The sequence below is a fragment of the Coloeus monedula genome, assembly GCF_965178545.1.
Source record: "Coloeus monedula genome assembly, chromosome: 2".
Classification (NCBI taxonomy): Eukaryota; Metazoa; Chordata; class Aves; order Passeriformes; family Corvidae; genus Coloeus; species Coloeus monedula.
Window position 1 is genome coordinate 1,836,698 of NC_138782.1, and position 19,388 is coordinate 1,856,085.

The 19,388-nt window shown below is 42.7% G+C and overlaps 1 protein-coding gene across 2 annotated transcripts in view; it reads right to left on the reverse strand.

Moving 5' to 3' along the window:
- PSME4 (proteasome activator subunit 4) overlaps window positions 1-13,750 on the reverse strand; it is a 44,101-nt gene extending 30,351 nt beyond the window's left edge. The window contains exons 1-6 of one of the 2 annotated variants that reach the window (XM_082303214.1): window positions 13,416-13,750; window positions 7,625-7,765; window positions 7,017-7,133; window positions 2,601-2,645; window positions 1,800-1,949; window positions 1,031-1,094 (exon numbers count right to left, since the gene is read on the reverse strand). In XM_082303214.1, coding sequence (XP_082159340.1) covers window positions 1,031-1,094; window positions 1,800-1,949; window positions 2,601-2,645; window positions 7,017-7,133; window positions 7,625-7,765; window positions 13,416-13,588 — 690 coding nt within the window. In that variant the 5' untranslated portion in view covers window positions 13,589-13,750. The remainder of the gene's footprint in view (window positions 1-1,030; window positions 1,095-1,799; window positions 1,950-2,600; window positions 2,646-7,016; window positions 7,134-7,624; window positions 7,766-13,415) is intronic. The other variant, XM_082303213.1, reaches the window with a different exon arrangement.
- Between the last annotated feature and the right edge of the window lie 5,638 nt (window positions 13,751-19,388).

Genomic DNA, 19,388 nt, shown 5'->3' on the forward strand with positions numbered 1-19,388 from the left:
TTGACAGAAACAAACTAAATCATGATACTCAAGTGCAGGCTGTCACAGTGCTGTCAGAAGGAATAGACAGAATTACAATTTTTTGGGGGGAGCGGGGAAGCCATCAGGAAAACACAAAAGTGAACATAGAATCTCAAAACCAGCTTTGGCATCACCAGTGTTCAAATCTGGACAACTGCCAAGTGCTGGGCCCAAGGCTGCCTCCCTGGATTTGTGATGGAAGGCAGGAAGAGCCATGGAATGTGTGACCACGGAGGTTTGGAAATCAGCTTTCTCCTCAGACACGGAGAAGTTCTCCTTGTGTATCCAGGCAGGAGATTAGTGAAAGGAGCCAGATGGCCAATGAGCTTATGTTCATACCGAGCAGGGAAAAAAAAACTGGGGATAGGCCAAGTTTCACTGCAGCAAAGCCAAGGCACAGCTCAGCTGACACCAACAGCACCTAAGCTGCTGCTGGAGCTGCCTCCAGAGGGAGGTCTTCATTTCCCAGCTTTGGATCTCCTCACATGGGATGTGCATCAGGGGCACACAGGTACAGAGCAGACTATTTGCCTAGAAAGATACAGCCCAAGGCAATTTTTGGCCAAAGGGAGTACAGGTTCTTTGTTGTATCTCAAAAATGACAGCAGCTCACTGCAGTGAAGGCAAAACGTCACCACTCAAAATCAGGGACCATCCAAGATGTGTTAAAAGACAGGACAGAAGTGTAATTTCTAGAAATCACAACTACACTTTGCAAAATTCTACGTATTAGCAGGCAGTCTGGAAAATGCCAGCATTCCCAAGGCTGGAATGAAAAGCTGCCTGAGCTGGCCATTAGACAATGTTCACCCAGCACAACTGCAGTCTTATTCAGACAGTAATTGCTTGCTAACAATAATGAAATTATTGTCTCTGCTTTCTTGTACTAGTTAAAGCAGAAGGGAAAAAACCTCATTGTATCACTGTATGGCTTCAATTCCTTGCAAGCACATTGCAGGAATATTTAAATGAAGATTTCTTCTAGTGTAGGTGAAAAGCAAATACTTACCCCTTCCCACTGGGGAAGATTTTGAACTGACACCCAAAGGCCTATAAATTCATCAAACCAAAGCCTGAAAGAAAACACAAGCAAAATAATTTAACACTGAGAAAGCAGCTCCCTCACTGAATATTTATCCCTCACTTTGCCAGGTGGTTGCAGAATTCACCTGTCCCTCAATTAATTCAGCAAGAACAAGGATCAACACGGACAGGCTTTTATGAATTTGCCTCCCAGAGCATATTCCCAAATCTGACTTTCAGTCCTTGCTTTTTTTCTTTATTTCTCTTCTGACTCTTTTTTGATCCCCCTTTCACACAACCGCCTCCCAGGAGTTTCCTTATCTAGCTCAGCTCTGCCATCCCAACACAGGTAAACCAGATAAAAACACATCACACTTCATTTTCCTCTGCCTTGCACTGTGAGATTTGTCCCTTTTGACCAGTGGTCACAGCTGTCATTAGCTCCTTCTCTGAATTCACTTGAGGGCAAGGATGCAAATGCTCCACACCAGTCCCTGACTCAAATTCACCTTTATGAACTACATTTAATTCAATTTAGTTTGATTTGCTGTGTGCTTTACTCTAGAGAAGGCAGAACTCAGTAAGGAAGAAGGACTAAGATTCCTGCAAGTTACTTTTACAAAAGAAGCTGGTTGGCAGTGTTTCTGCCTTGAACTCCTGCCAAAAAAGCTGCTGAAAGCCACCAGTGACTTCAAATCACCCTGTAGAAGATGATTCCTTGCATTTGGAACAGAGCACTCTTCAGTGACACCTACTTGAAACCCTTGTGGTGGAGTTCAGGGGGAAGGGTGGTGGGCAGGAAGAGCTCAAAGTAGGTAATGGCCTTCTGCATGGTCACATCAAAGGGACACATCAAAGGCCTCCACTCATCCAGCATTTCCCCAGTGGCGTCTTCTGGGAAATACCTGAAAACAAGGAAACCACTGAATATACACAGACCTGGCTTTAAAGTTTGGCTCTTTCTTTATGCATATTGCAAGCTAGCTACTAATATGTCATTTTAGAGTAAAGCCGTGCGCCCAGGGGCAATAGGCAGGCAGCCCTCAACTCCACAACCCTTCACAAAACAGAGGTAAATCAAGGCCATTGTGGTACATCATTTTAACACCACCAATTAAAAATACTCTTGTCTTGTTGAACCAGAGAAGAAATCTGTACAATGCAAAACCATTTCACTGTGAAGGCTGGTCCAATTCAAACAACTATTACTCACTTTTGATGCGACATAAAAAAAATTTATCACTTCAGGCACAGGGATCATTTATAGAAACATTACAGGAATGCTGGTGATTTAATTTCTTTTAAAACTCACTAAGTAAGCATGCAATGCAGTACTTAAAATGCATATTAGATACATTTTTTTAGACAACAGAATTATTGCAACCAAGGCTGTTAAAAAGGAAAAATAAAACCCACAAAAGTCTCTACCCTCCAACCCAAACTTTTAAACATCAGCCAAGCAATGACAGGTAGAGTGGGGTCTTCTAAACACTTCCTCCCCTGCTTCCTAAGTGAATATTAAAGATACCAAAAAAAATCATGAAAGAAACACTTACGGTCTGCAGCTCTTCACGAGTGTTTTCAGAACACTTTCTACAGAACTGAAATGAGAAAAGGAAATGTTAGAAATAATATATTACTACATTTCAGAGACAGCGTAAAATAAACAACCATTTGCTGACCTTTCCCTCCAGAGCTTAAGATAATGTTGGTGCAATTAGATGTCTTCTGTGAACATGCATTAGCTAATTGCCTTCTCCACAGACTTAATGTAACGATTAAAATTGCTCTGCTCAACTCCTGGTCCTATTTTTCATATACTACTCTTGTATTTCCTGCATTTAAGTGAAGAATTAGTATCATTTCATGGAAGTGACATCCTGCATTTTATCCACGAACAACCAGCAAAGTGACTTCTGGGGGACATGAAAACACACAGAAAAATGAGTTTGTGGACTTCATGAATATTTGTAAGATAAATAAAGGCAACTTGTTGGGTTTAGGCTCCAAACACCGTATTTGTCCTTTACAATGTGGTTTGGGGTTTTGTCCAGTGATTCTAAGAAGACATGAACTACCTGCAAATCAAGGGTTATCTCATTAGGGACCTTCCAAGTAACAGCTGATTTTAAAAGTGCTTTCATCCACAGCAAGAACACTTATTTGAGAAATCATTTCAACACCTATTGTCACAGGATGCCATCAAACCACTCTAAAAAAGACTAAATCTCAGAATAAACTCAAAGAATAAAAGGGAGAGGGAGCAGGGAGTGATCAACCAACGCAAGCACAAAGGTAGTATATTGTCACGTTCTTCAAACCTTCCATTTATTACACAACCACCTCAAGACTAGCTTGCACTTTTACCCAAAAACATCCCCTGAATGGAAAAAAAAGTTCTGGCAGAACAAATTCTTACATCTTTTAGATATGCCTTCTGTAGAAATAGAAATATTGCACCCTTTCATTCACCATCCCAAACTAACATTAAAAAATGCTTTTCTGCTCAGAAAAATGATGCAAATGTATCATCTTTAGAATTTTACCAAGATCAATTAATTTTGAGACACACAAATACTGAACATGTACTATTGTCTCTCCAGCCCTACACAAAATAAACTGATCCCATACAACCAGGAGAAATAAAAAGTGGATAAATCACTAATTCCCTTCAACACTCAAAGCAAGCCAGCAAAAGCCCACCCAGCCCTCAGAGCACTGCTTTGGTCAAGCAGTGCTCTAGAAGATGCAAAATTATGTATATTTTATGCAACAGTGACAAAGGCAACTCGGGGTCTCTCCCAGAAAGAAAATTTTGAGCTGACTGACTGTAAGATATGGAGAGGAAAGGCCAACCAGTCATTAAATGAAAATAAAATCAAATTCTGCAGGAAGCACAGGAAGATCCTGGGCTCAAATGAATATTGCCCTTGAAGGAGTTAGAAAAAAAATAGCGGTTGTTCCTAGAGCAGGTAAATAAAGCACGAACAAGCAACATTCCTTAAGAACATTAAAAATTCACATGATAAATGTTTGTGTGTCAAAAACAAACAAGCTCTCCCCAGATTATCACTCCACTCAAGTCAGCTCTCACTAAGGAAAACCTGAAGGACAGGAATTTTAACAAACACTGAGGCCAGAGATCAACATATTTTTAAAATTAACAAGTTTTCAGTCAGATCTCAACATCTGTCAGTGTGAGAGAGCAAAGGAGAAAGATTAGGATGTTCCCTCCTTTCTTATGACCACAAATTTAGGAAGCCAGAAAACAAAAAAAAAACAGTAAGACAATTTTGTATCCAAGGAACTTCCATCCAAGAGAGTGTTCAGGTATAGCCCAGCTACAGGAGACATCCTGGAATATTCCCTTCAGGGGACTGTTAGGAAAGGATAGGACATTGCAGCTGGGGAGATACATTAAAGAACACCCAACAGCACTTTTAAGCCCTATAACCGTTATCTTTTTTGGCACTACAGAATTATTTTCCTCTTTTGGAAAGGGTAGGATGATACTGATTAGCAAATCGGGGTATTTTTCCCCCGCATTTACAAAGAGAAAATTATTAACATATAAATTGACACTGCTGACTATTACATTATCAAAAAGCAGTAAAAGACAAATTTCAGTTTTTCAGGAGAGGGGAAATTCTAGGCCTAAAGGGAAATTCTAGTCCTGAAGTGGACACTCCACCACAGAGCTTAAATTAAGACAATGGAAAGAGCAACCAGCTACAGTTTCACAAATTATTTTAGTGATCTCCTAACTATAGTGAGCCATCTCTCACTGGATTAGTACAACTAAGCCCTTGTTTCTAAAAAAAACCCAAACAAAGCAAACCCCACTGCGATCCCACTGCCACTTCCACCAGTTTTCTGCACTTATCATACACCAAAACTCCTGATACTGTTTCCATGCAAAAATTCCAAGTGAACTCTTGACACAGAAGCTCTTCACAGTCCCAAGGCTGTTGCTGGGTGGATTTTCCAGAAGCCATTACCTCACTGCTAAAGCACTTTCCATGATTTCATCGGATTTAAGAGGAAGGGTACCTTCACTCCGTAACATGCTCCTACATCAACGGTGATTTTATCCATAATCACACACAACAATTGCTCCAAAGCAAAATTTACCTCTCATTTGACCCCTGAAATGTATTTGCTGGTTAAATTAGTTAGAACAGAGCCCTGGAGGAGCCACTCCACACACACTGCCTGGGTCCCCAATTAGCACGGTTTACATCCAGTGCGACATTCTCATCATCAGCAGTGGTGTCAGGTTAACACTGGGTTTCCAAATACAATTATTTATGCAGAGAATTCCACCTGTGTGACAGTGTTGCAGTCCAACAGAGCATGCATTGGCCAGAGGTCAAAAAAAAAAAAAAAAAAAAAAAAATCATTCTTACCACCTATGTAACACATTAAGCACAAATGTTTTAGGTGAAGACCAGCCTGGTCGATATGAACTGAACGTAAACAAAAATAAAATTCAATTAAAACAGGAGATAAATTAAACAGCTACAAATCAGCTTTTAAAGCCTTGACTTCCACCAAAAAGATACCCCTCAAAAAGAGGATGAGCACTGTATGAGAAGGAATCGCACTGCATGGAGTGCCTGACATGGAATAAAGTTAATAAAAGCTGAATGCTTCAGTCAGACCATCACAACAGAAATCGTCCTTCCTGCTTTTCCTCCTCTATCCTCCTGGAAAAGGTCCCTCCCCACTACACAGTGAGCAGCTCCTCAACACCATCCCCCCAGAGCAAGGTCTGCAGGTGCAAAAATTAAAAAATAAAATCAAAATAAACCAAGGAAGGCTCTGCTCTTTCACATCTTACCTACAATTACCAAAATAATTCAATTTAGCAAACTGATTTTTTTCAGCTACACGGCCACAAGAGAAATTCAGCCTGAAATGCTCCATGTATTTCCTGTTCACGTCCCTTATCAGCAATAGGATCTTCCCCTCAGGAATCAGTGGCAGTGCTCCAGCATCATTCAGAAAATTATTTTTTTAAAAGCAAATGAAGCATTTTCTCCTGCATTTCTTGATGAAGTTTCAATTCAACCAAAGATAATGTGTCATCTATGTGCTATCTTTTATAATCTGTAATTTATAGAGCAGGACCTTTTCTGACTGGGATAATTATGAAAATTTTAAGTCTGGAAATATGACAGATGGAGAGGAATTGACAGTGCAGAGAAAGCAAAGAAAACAAGCTTTCATTTTTAAAATCAATAGAACATGTCTAAAATTCTTAACTGGAGAAAAGAAACGATTTCTCCCTATCATGGCATCACTTTGAGCAAATACATGTATTTCCTATAGAAGATACTTCATTTTTCTTGGAGTGCAGACAGATTTATACCTGGATTCCAGATCCTGGGAATGATTACAGTACAAATATTGAAGGACAGTACCATTTGTATATTTTTCCCCACAGCGTTACTGTGTTATAGAACAGAACAGCATACATTTAACTTAGTCTCTGTGCAGGTTTTGGCTGGGGTAAGTTAATTTTCTTCACATTATTACCCATCTTTAGCTCAACCCACAGGTTTTCTCACTTTTACCCTTCCAGTTCTCTCCCCAATCCCACCAGGAAGGGCAGCGAGCGAGGCTTAGTTGGCAGCTGGGGTTTAAACCATGACAAGATCATTAAATATTTCATACTAAATTTATTAAACTGTGGGTTATCACACTAAAATAAGTTGAGCAAGTCCTCTGTTGCAGTGTATTTAAAAATTAATCACATTCATAAAGAAAGAAACAGCATGACAAACACAAGCCACCAGCAGAAGGAGATACATGATTTGGTGCAGCCCTGCATGCAATTATTGAAAGGTGCCTCATGAAAATAGGAACAGAATATTTCCCATGGATCAAATTCCAGATATTAAAAGCACATTGCACAGTACTTCAAAGCAGGTACTTATAGGCCTATCAAATGTTTTAAAACATGAACTTACTTGGGAAACCAATTTAATCCCAGATGTTCTGTTTTGGAGTATAATATCCTTTCCAACATTTCATAGAGTGGTCGCCATGGTAACTCTAAATCATCCCTGGAAAGCAGTTCCTTTTTCCTAATAGGAAACAAAACATCAAGCACTTCAGGATTCAACACTGACATGGACACGCTGCACGTGGGAATACCCCCATCCCTGCTCCCAGTTTGGCACAAACTGCAGGAAGGGCAGGCAGGACCAGGCTGGCCACTGGCAGCCTTCAGCATAAGTGACACTGTCAAGATTTTTCCTGACTAAGTGAAATAAACATTATCAAGTTGTGAGCCAGTTTTCATCTTCTCCCTAGCTGAGATTCAGCCTTAATTCTTGGCTTTCTGAGCTGTTTGGTTTTCTTGATAGGGGCAAAACTGGCATTCTTCCACTTTCAGTCCCACTCCTAAAGCTCTGAAAGGTGTTTGCACAGGAGAACCCTTTAACCTTGAGCACTGTACAGGGCAGATAAGTGAAGCAACCTGTAAGAACTCTGCTACATGAAAGGCACAACATTGAGCAAGAGATCAGCTGTTCTGAGACAGAAGTTTCCACAGTCAGCAGAAATATGTACTCACTTCAACAGGTTGATCAGCAGGCGTGCAAATCCTTGCATCATGCTGATCTCCAGCTTTGGAATTGTCACCAACTCGTACAACAGTTTGATGAACAGCACATGATCCTCCCTGCTGAATTTTCTCCCATATAGTCGGATGTATCTGCAAACCAAACACAATATTTTAAACATCCCATTTTATCCAAGACCAGAGCCAGAATCCCTCTGATTTGCTGTTTAATGAAACAAAACTAAAACTTGGTTCTCAAGTCCAAGAAGTAAGAACTGAAGACACACACCAAGGGAAGAGTTACAACTGCAATTACATGAAGAAAATGAATGACCAGACAAAGTTTACAGCCCTGTAAGATTCTACAACTACTGTAAGCTCACGGACAGGACAGAATCCAGAAGCTAAAAAAAAAAACAACCCACAAAGTATCAAATCAAACTCAGATCAAGTAGCTCCCAGTAAGGACAAATAATTGATTTAGACGCTGAGCTTTGCTGGTGGCGTGTCCCACTATCTTCAGCAAGGGTAAGTCCATCAGACTCACTCCAGAAGAAGTGTTTCCTGGTTTTAAGTTGAGATTGAAAAAAGAAACGTGTTTCAAGTCTTTAAAGATATTCTGCACCAGCAAAACTTATATAAGGTGCTAGCAGAGCATTTTAGGTGTGGCACATCTGTAAATTACTGTTCACTGGGAGGCAACTTCCCTCTTTATTACTGCTCTGACTATTCTTAAAGATTCATAAGAAAGCTACATTCCATTTCCTTTTTCCTGTCAAGTTCAAGAGGGGATGTTCACATTTGATGGGCAGTGTTTTCACTAATGTTCATTTCAACATGTTGTACTTACTTAAAACACAGAAGGAAACAAACAAAATACAGGACAACCCACTTTTCCACCACAGGAACCTAAATAATCTGGATTGACCAGAGACACTACCTACCTACAGAACTACACCACCAAGAGCTGAACACCTACACTTTTCACATGCCTAAAAAAGACATGCAAAAAGAATCCTCAGAGAAAAAAAAAATGGGTGAAACATGCATTATTAAAAAAAAAAAAAAAAGAAACTGCAGAAGCCTGGAAAATAAGTTTTAACTACAAAGAAACACAGAGATCCAATTTATCTGCCAGCATTGCTATATATAACTGAAAATAAAATGTTTGGCTGGTTCTCCTTCTTGACATTTTCTAACAACAGCTCTGCTACACAAAATGCTGTTTAATTAAGAAAGGAGTAAAGTACACAGAAACACGCTGAACACAAAGATGTCACTATGCCCAAGCAGCAGGACTTTGTGCCAAATTGCTCCCATATTTTATAGCTTCTTTATGTAGGAGGGAAGCAGAGCTGAAAGAGGTCAATTATTTGTATTAATCCAGCTGAGCATTAAGGCAGTAGCAGAAAATAAATACTTCTAGAAAGGGGTGCTCAGCCTTTTCCTCAAGATTAAACAAGTAAAATCTATCAGAGGGAAACTGCAATGTTTTCAGAATATCCCCTCAGAAGGGATGAAATATCACCATTACTAAATAAAAGAATAGAGGCAGAACTTCATGAGCCCTGAAGAGTGTCCAGGGGCTAATCAGACAGATAATGATCATCATAGAAATGGTGTCTCTTCAGGATAATTGGGTTATCTGTGGGGGGGGGGGGGGGGGGGGAAGGGAAGTCTAGAACTAAATTGTTGCAAAATAAAAAGCAGATAATACTACATTGAGATGACACCTGAAATCTTAAATCCACTGCCTTTTTGATTCCTTTGAGGTTTTAAGAGTTCTTATCCTGCAAAAATGATAAACTGATTGTCCTTCACTGTGCTGGTCCCCTGGGTTCAGCTACATTGAAAAAAAACCCCAAAAAACCAACAAACAAAACCCACAACATGATTAAGAAGTGAAAATTCTGTTCCCAACTCCAGCCTTTCTACACAGAGTACAAGGTCTCTGGAGATGACAAAAAAAAAAGAAAAGAAAAGAAAAAAGAAAACCATAAAGCCAATTCCCCAATCTCGGAGTGCTGGTATCCAATCTCTCCCTCCTCAAGTACAATAGGCCTATTTTTAGGAAGTGTACTATCATATCATGTGGCCATCCTAAACTGCCCTAGAAAGTTGGCTGCTCTGTTACAGTTAAAAATTACCTCTCCTCCAGAAGCCGAACACACACTCTCCTAAATTCCTGGCTCTCCATCTGCATTTCCTAACACACAGGACAGGATCACGACTGGTTTAAATCTCAGTTTTTGACAAATGATGTGAAAAGCAATGAATCATGCTCAGCAGGACTGCTTAAATCACATGTACATGTACACAGCACACACATCCCTCACACAGCCAAAGAAAGCTTCTATTTCCCTGATGAAGATGAGAGAAAGATATCAAACAAGACTTTTAGGCAATAGTGATTAAAATACTTGGCTGAGTCCCATGGAAACATTTCCATCCTCACTGTAACCTTGCGTCCTGTCATTCTCCTTCCAGTTGAGCTGCATTTTTTCCACATCTTACAGCAAGACAGTTGAATGTAATTTTGTAAGTCTACACCTGACAAGCACATAAAATAACATTGTCAGGGACAGCAACTGAGTCCCTCAGCTTCACACTGACTGCTGGAGCAGAAAGCACAGAAAGGCATTTGTGTGTTTGCCTGGCGGCAGAGTTAACTCCATGTACAGTAACCATGAAATGTCTGTATTATATTAATATGCTCATTTACTGACTATATTTAGGTTTTTTTTTTAATTTTTAGAACAATCCATAAATCATGAAGGAGGGAGAAGTTGAGACAGTAGCTACTGCTGACCTGGAGACCATAAAAACTTATGGAGCAAGGCCAGTTAAGCAAATTATTTTGATGCAACCTGCTTTTCCCACACATGCTGTGGCAAGCCGAGATTCATCCTTCTGCTTTCACAACCCAGTTAGTATTTTACAAGCTTTTACCAGCCAAAGCTGAAGGAATCTTGGAGCAATTGTTACAGATTTAACTGCCAGTCTCTGAGGCAAGTTTTACTTGCTTTGGAAGCCTCATCAAATCATAAGTTACTCTCCTCACAGGAGAGAAAGTTCTCTCACCACGGTCCACACACACCCCCCAAAAGAACCAGTTGTCACCACTGAAAAAGACCCATAAAAGAATTATTCAAATCAGCTTACAGGCATTTTGTCTGATAAACTCCTATTCTGCCTCTTTTCTGTCCCCCCTCCCTACTCAGTTCGTGACATCAGACAGCAGAAACAGCTGGTCAGAAGATAAATATGTGCAAGTCATGGTTCCAGCTGTGGGGGGTATAAAAAATACACAATTCAGCTGCCACCATGAAAGAGCTCTCAAATCTTTAATTCAAAAAAAGACTCGAGTTTCACTTTCATTCTCTCCTATGGCACAGAGTTGTACAAAGCTGAGGAGGTGTAACTATGCAGGTGTATCATCTGCATGCCACTGTTTGCTTTGCTCATTCATATGTACACCTATCCCAGTTTGTATTAACATTTGTATCCGTACAGTAAATAAAGACAAATTATTTCACAGAATACTGCAAGAATTCCAGCCTTTGCAATTCAGACATTGACAATAAATCTAAGCAGCCATCATGCCATTATGAAGATTCTGAGCATTTCCATTTTACTAATTTCCAGAAGGGAAAAAGGGAGCAAGTCAATTTGGACATGAGTCCCTGACTATCAAGAGAGAGTACAAACTGGATTCTATTGTCATGAACACCACGTGGCTGGAAGTGTTTTATCTATGTCTGAACTCTTACTAACGTATTTCATAGAATCATGGAATGGTTTGAGTGGGAAGAAACCCTAAAGCCCAACCAGTCCCACCCCCTGCCATGGGCAGGGACACCTTCCACTATCCCAGGGTGCTCCAAGCTCTATCCAACCTGGCCTTGGACACTTCCAGGGATCCAGGGGCCGCCCCGCCCTCACACGGAAGAATTCCTTCCCAGTATCCCATCTGACCCTGCCCTCTGGCCGTTTGAAGCCATTCCCCCTTGTCCTGGCACTCCAGACCCTTACAAATAGTCCCTCTCCACCTTTCTTGTCTGCTTCCTTCAGGTACTGGAAGGACACAATTAGGTTGCCCTGGTCTTTCCCTTTTCCAGGCTGAACAATCCCGATTATCTCAGCCTTTTATCCCTAGAAGTACTTTGTCAAGTCAAACCGAGCAGCAACACATCTCTCACATTAACTACACCAACTTATTTTTTACACCAAGCCCACTATTTCCTTCCCTGCCCACACCAAACACACTCAGAGCCTCTCTGTATCTAAAATGCTGCAAAGAAAACCATGGTACTAACAGGCATCAGACAAGCTGCAAACACTCACAATGAATTCAAACTTCAAAGAGTAGGTGGAAAACCACAAATTGGAGCCTGCTGACCTTTCTATGATTCATAAAGCAGCACAGCAGTGGTTCCCAACAGGCCAAATTCACTGCCCTGGAGCCTGAAGTGGTAACAGCAATTGCCATTTACAGAGTGAGTAACAGGGTGTTTCTAAGGCACACTTTGAATGAATTTCTGTGCCTACTCAGCCTATTTAGCTAAAGCCAATCTTTCTCACTGTAGGGACTCCTAAGTTTATTTCAACTCGATGGGAGTAGGAAGTTCCACCACAGGTACAGGCAACAGGTACCACTGAAACCAGTATGAGTTGGCAGATGGCTGGGGGGTGGAAAGGGAAGCAGTGTTGAACTAGTTCCAAGCAGGTTCAAACTGTCACATAACACAAACATGTGAGTCATTTTGCAACCACCACTGTAATTCTATCTAAGACTGCCTCTTGGGAAATAGAAAGGTGCTTATATTCCAACACAGTCGTACCTAACAAGCTTTGACTGACAAATGTGTATTAAATTCTCAATTAGTATTATAAAAAAAGGACTTGTGTAAGGAGGGAAGTTGTAAGCGAGCGTTTCAAAACGGTTCAAAACACACGTATTTCGTTGCTTCTGGCACACAGGAAACGCTGTTTGTGAAGGCACACACAGCGTTCAGCAACAAACATGATAAACATCCACAGAATTTACTGATTGAACCTACAGGACTCACTGCCATATGATGCCATACCCAGCGCCAGAGTGTCCCGAATAAAATAGGGTCACTTTGTAAAATTCACGAGGAGAAACCTATGCAGTACTCGGTGCTATCTATGAAACCACCGAGGGTTTATCTGTATAAAAACCATCTTACCAGCACACAGCACGGCCAACATCAGCACAAACTACTCGGCGCCAGAGTACAGCCAAGATATCAAGGGCACCAGCGGTGTTTATAAAGCATTAAGCCAGAATTTAATCCTGCCAGCACTGACCCAACAAATCGCCTGTCTTGAGAAAGACTTCGTGTCCCTAAAGCAGAAGTTACACGGAGATTGTATCAACCACCACTTGCTTAAGAAGGGGAGAGGTGAAACAGGTACCCAAGCAGGCATTAAAAAATATACACGTATTAAAAATAAAAGCACGAGTTAAACGCACAAGCGCTTAACTCGTAGAAGTCGGAAGTTTCAGAGGCAGCAGGCGAGCTCCTGCGGCCGGAGCCACCTTTGTCCCCGTTTCCGATGTGGAAGCGCCGGCCTTGTGTAAGGCGGGGACGGGACAGCGGCCGGGAGCCCCGGCCCGGCCGGGCGCCGGCGGTTCCGTTATGCGGGAGGCGCTCCCGGCGGGCAGGGCACGGCTCGGCGAGCGAAGGCAAGGCAAGGCAAGGCAAGGCAAGGCAAGGCGAGGGACTGACGCGCCGCTCGCAGCCCGAGGCCCCGTTCCCCGTCCCGCCCCGGCACTCACGTCGAGAGCTTCCTGGTCCAGAAGAGCCCGCCGGGCCAGAGCTCCTGCAGCTGCACGGCGCGGGCCAGGTTGCCCTTGATGTGCGCCAGGAAGCGGGCGGCCTCTGCCTCCAGACGCTCGCCATAGGGCAGCAGCTTGTTGTAGACGATCTCCTTCTGCGGCGGCCGGGCCATGTCGGCGCTGCCCCGGGAGGGCCGGTGACCGCGGCCGCCGCGCCCCGCCCGCCCCGCTCGGCTCCTCGCCGCTCACTTCCGGCGGAAGGCGGGCCCGGGGCGGCTCCGAGTGCTCCGCAGGCACCGGGCCGGCCCGGGCGGAGGGCGCAGGGCCGGGGCTCTGCCGGGGGCGGCCACGGCGCTGTCCCTGCGGGTCCTCTTGGGCACCGCCGCGAGGAGGGGGCGGAAAGGCCGCGGCACCCGCCCGAGTTCAGGGTTCGCGCTCTGCGGCTTTGCGGTTTGTTAAAAAGCCCTTCTCCCAAAGGTGCCGCCACCTGGACGCTTAATTCGGAGTGAAAACATTCGCGCACCGACTGCTCTCATCGGGAGGGAATCAGGCGTTAGTCCTCGCTGAGAAATACTCGGTGTGAGGTGGGGATGGGGCGGGTGCTGGAGATAACGGGGCAGTCCCCATCCCTGGAGAGGTGCAGGCACAGACCGGACGCTCACTGCCGTGGTCTGGCCGACACGGAGGTGTCGGGCCATAGGCTGGACTCGATGATCATCTCCGAGGTCTTTGCCAGCCTAATTGATTCGGTGGTGCTGTAATTAGCCCCGGAGTTTGATAGCAGATTGCGCGGCTGCCTAAGAGGCTTATTTGAAATAATAAAGCTAGTCAGGAGAGCAGAGCTCGCCCGCGGGCCGTGGGTGTGGGATAAACTGCTGAGGGATATGTGATAACGGCACTGATAGCTGTTATCTCCAGCTGTCCTAATGTAATTGAATTTCCCCTCAAGAATTACATCGTGGCCATACAACAGCTGCAAACTGATTAGATTTAGAGCTACTGACAAGGGTAAATCCTGTTTTTTGATCTTTATGCTCAAACTAGCTCTGCTTAAAATTAAAAAAAAAAAAAAAAAGGCTAACTAAATTGTGGAATATGATAGGGAGAGAAGAAATGCCACAGAAAACCTAAGTGTGACAGGCAAAGGCATCATGGCATCTTCCCGAGGAGTGCACTTACATCATCTACTTTTTCCACCCTCCTAGACCCATGTTTTTAATAAAGGAAGCACCAGGATTTTGTTTACTGTCCCATCCTTCTGAAACCCTTCCATCTGTAGAAGATTTTGTATCACAGGATGTCATATCCCATCTATCAACTTTTACATGATTACAAAATAGCTGGACTTCGCTAATGTTGTTGCCATCTTTCACAGGGGCTTTTCAGTTGTGTTGCCTCATATCTACATGAGGCAAAACAATTCATAGATGAATTTCTGCCCTTTCTGGTTTGAATTTAAAATGAAACTTGATCGTAGATTTCTGTGGGGATAAAGTACATCTTCGTTTAGTGTTTTTCTAGTGAAAACAGGAATAAACAATATGAATTTAATACTTTTATCACCAATTCAGTCAAGGATAATAAATTGGCCCAAAAGCTGTAATAAAAAACCAATACCTATGGTTAGTGAAAAGGGTAAGTGAAAATATGTGTGCATTTAAACTGAAAAGTCTAAAATTATTTATTTTCTGTCACTTAGAGGCAATTCTTGATAATCAAAATGGTGATTTGTTCAGACATTTCCAATGTGGGAAAGTGTTTGTCAAATTTGAAGCATGCAGAATTTGTTTGGACTTGGAGGGGAAAAATACCAGAATTCAGAAAATGTTCAGAAATTGAAGTTGGCAGATACATCAGGAGCTTCGCAGCTGGGTTCTGTTGCTTTGTAGCCATGTTATAAAAAGTAACTCCTGCCCTTTCTAGCCCAAGTTAAAACAGCCTTGATTTTTCAGGAATTTTGGAGTATTTGGCATGTGAATGAACACCTCTGACCTCAGGGAGCTTGTTTTGTCTAAGCCAACAAGCTGCCTTCTCAGCTGTGGCCTCAGACGCATGAGTGCCTTCCACCGGAATTAAACACCTTTTGGGGAAAAACATGCCAAGTTATGCTATCAGCACCTCTGACAGCCATCCTACTAACTCATCTGATCTCCTCCATTCCTGTTTTCAGAGACTGAAACACAGGCAAAGGAGATTCTGGCTCCATTCATAGTTACAGTAGTAAGCATACCTGTAGTACTTGCATTTTGAATGTATTTTCTGCATATTGATTCATTTACTAATTACATTTAGTAATTATTAAAAAACTAATCCTTTTCCCCTCCCTGCTATGCCACCATTCTGCTCTTTAAAAGGAGAAAAAAAAATGATACATTTTGCCAAGTGAGTCAAAAATAAATGTGTTGTTCAAGTTTGCAATATGTTTTGGCTGCAGCAGTGTGTGAGAGCACATTTGGTTCCCGAGTCAGATGATGAAGGACGGGGCTTTCATAACACAGGACCCGTCTGTGCCACTTCACATCAACAGCTTCTTCCTCTCCTATTAAGTAGGAGGAATATGAATTGCCAGCAACCCAAATATGGCAGCCACCTGTTGGTTTTGGCATTGCCTCCTGAGAATTGATGAATCCGAGTGGTGTAGTGAAGAAAACACAATCTCCCCATTCATGAGAAACTTTGAGTGCTGACAGTGGCGTAGGTCACGCTGGGGGTTGTTCACATGTTCCCTCATTGGGCGATGCCCGAGGGCAGCCAGCACCAGCACTGGCACAGGGATTTGGGAATCTTGTCACTCAGCTTTAACCCTGCTTCCTGCTGCCTCAGCTCTCCAGTGACTACTTAGCACAGATGTTTTCCTTAGTGACCCATCTGTCCTTTCCCACCCAAGTTAAAAGTTGGATCATTTTTGAGTGAAAGGCTTCTATGTGTTTTTCAGTACCTGAGGCCCTTCCAGGACCTGAAAGGGAGACTACAAGAAAGATGGAGAGGGATATTTTACAAGGACCTGTAGTGACAGGACGAGGGGGGATGGCTTCAAACTGAAAGAGAGTATGTTTAGCTTAGATGCACACAAGAAATTTTTCCCTGTGAGGGTGGGGAGGCCCTGGCATAGGGAAGCTGTGGCTGCTCCACCTCTGGAAGTGTCCAAGGCCAGGTTGGACAGGGCTTGGAGCACCTTGGGATAGTGGAAGGTGTCCCTGCCCATGGCAGTGGGTACAAGAATGAGCTTTAACGTCCCCTCCAACCCAAACCATTCTATGATTCTATGATTGTACAGTTTGGGAAAGGATAGCCAATCCAACAGGAGCTTCATATTACCTGTATCATACCTGTCCAGGTCTATGAGCCCCATATCTCACAAAGCCCCACTACAGAAATAAAGAGGAATAGCCTGCTTTTTTATGAGGATCCTCAGACTTTCCCTCAGCCCCGTGTTTCTAAACAGGTCGGTCATCCAAAGCTGGCACTGAAAGGTGCCAAGAGGCAACTCGGAAACATCCCTGTCACATAAACTTCTATTTTACAGGGAATTTGTCTATTTGGGGGATGAGGGCAAGAGTAATTACAGCATCTGAATGAAGAACTTAAGTTTCCTGTGTAGTATGGGACAAAAATAGGTTCTTCTAAAGTGTGATTCAGAGGAACTAATTTTAGGTCCCTAAAATAAGGCTGTCTAAATACTCCATGATATGTTTCAAGTTGGATGGGGAGGCGGGTTCAGTGTCACCTACAGCACATACGCTGAATATTGTTCTTTTTCTGCAATGCCTGTTTGGATCTGTGTGTTCTAATGTAAGTGGAACATTCCTTGAGCAGAAATAAGAGGACCTTGTGAAGGGGTTAAAATGCTATTATGGGCACCTTCATAATTTGTAAATCTTTACTACATAGACAAAGCTGACCAAATATGTGCAGCATTATCCTTCACTTTACATTCCCTGTCGTTCTGTTTATGAGAGTTAAATCCATCCTCAATTATATCCATTCACAAGATATTGTTTGGCCTCCGCTCTTTTCCAACTGAACTTAATGTGTTACTGTGCTTACAATGGACAGTCTTTGTTTGTACAAGAACAGGACCTCAATTCTCAACCCCTTGGTGAAATAAATTAATTTATAGCAAAAGTGGTTTTTCCTCTCCACTCTCTGGATTTGTTCTCTTTTGGTCCCTTATTGCCTAAGATTTGGAAAGCATAATTGCCCCAAATCCACAGCAGAGATTCTGCCTGTGACAGGCTGTTTCCTGTACATGTCTGAAACTCCCAAAGATATCCCTGGAAACTATTGTGCCGGCGGGGAGCAAAAGCAATAGACTTGAGCCTCTTTGTAAGAGGTTCTTTCCAAATTACTCACAGCTATTTGAAATAAATAATAATTCCTTGGACATGACAGAAATACAGCCAACTTTGGGGAAAGACACATTAGGGTTTTTTTCTGTTCCTCTTGAGCCATTGAGATGGACTTTTCTGTCTCAGTCTCGTGCCAAACAGAAACCAGCCCCAGAGGAGCATGTGATGACAGTGAACTTGCAAAGGTCATTCCTAGGGATTCTGCTGTTCCAGGAAATCAAAGAAACACATTCCCTTGGCAGCCTGCAGTCACTGACACAGAAACTGCTCATTATGGACTTGGGCAGCGGCCCTGTGTTTGCCAGAGAGGATTGTGACACACCTTACCCCAAGTGCCTGGGTAGCTGATCATATTAATTGTCTTTAAGTGGCAAATGCATCTGTTGCAGCTTCATCTGCAGTTCTCTGGTTTGTCTGTTCCTTGTCAAGATGAAAAACTGGCAATGTCTATTTAAAAAGAAAATAAAAAAAAAAATAAGGTCTGTTTTTCCCAATCAAGGACAAAGTAAACAGCAAAAAATCATTGCTCAGATTTTCAGCCTTGTTTCAAGCAGCATTCAGCACAAATAATTGTGTTTATCATGGCCATAGCTCAAGTGGTTGTTCAGGCTTTAATTCTGTGGGTGGATTGTATGTTCAGTGTTTGGACATGTGAATCAGAAGTATTTAAATATTTATGAATTCTGGAGGAGAAGCAAGCTCACTTAAATATTCCCTTAAGCAACCAATCCTTTCTCTTCTGCTAAAGAATTAGCTTTCCTTTGCTCCTGGCTGCGTGGTTTTGTACATGGAATCTGCACAGGAGACTTTTTTGGTACCTTTCTAAAGCAGCAGCTTCTCTCACGGGGTGTTAGGGAGACACCCAGCAGATTAAGAAACCTTTGGGAGGATCACATGGAACAAACCTGGAGCTCTCTGGTGTTCATTTGGTCTAACCTGGCATGTTGTTTATGTCTATGCCTTGGTAACGTGGGGATAATAAGTGTAATTATGCCAGGGGCATGATTATGGCAGTGCTGGGCCTGCTGACTAACACCAGGATCCAAGGAATTGTAAATTGGTTTATTATTGTCCCAGGTATCCCATTTAGAAGAGTTCAAGGTGAAACAATGACTGTAAATTAATACTTCCTTACAGCCTTGGAAATAAAACTGTCAGAAAGGCTGTTTAGGACAGAAGGAATGTTCCAACTAAAGAGCACAGTAGGCCTGTAAATTCAGGGATATCCCAGGGAAAGGGAAAAGTTGCTTTTGCCACATTTGTGTGTTGTTACTTCGAGGCCAAGCCCAGTGGAAAACTGAGCCTTGCTTAGTACGAATCCAGCAGCTGCCCTTCTGCTGGGCAAAGCACTGAGACCTGGGTGAAAGAGCTCAGGATGTTTAGAAAACTCAAGTGAGAAACAGAATCTGCCTTGAACAAAAAGAGCAGGAAAGACAGCTTGTAATCTCCAGAGAGGGCTCTGCAGGACAATCTGGTGGGCGTTCACTGTGGCTGTGATACCACTATCTACAACCCACACGTGTTTTCTTTTTCAGTAGCCTTGCAATGGATGGATACAGAACTTGATTCATGCTTTCTTGGCTTTGCAAAATGCCTGCTCAAATCCTGTAGCCATGCTCTGAAT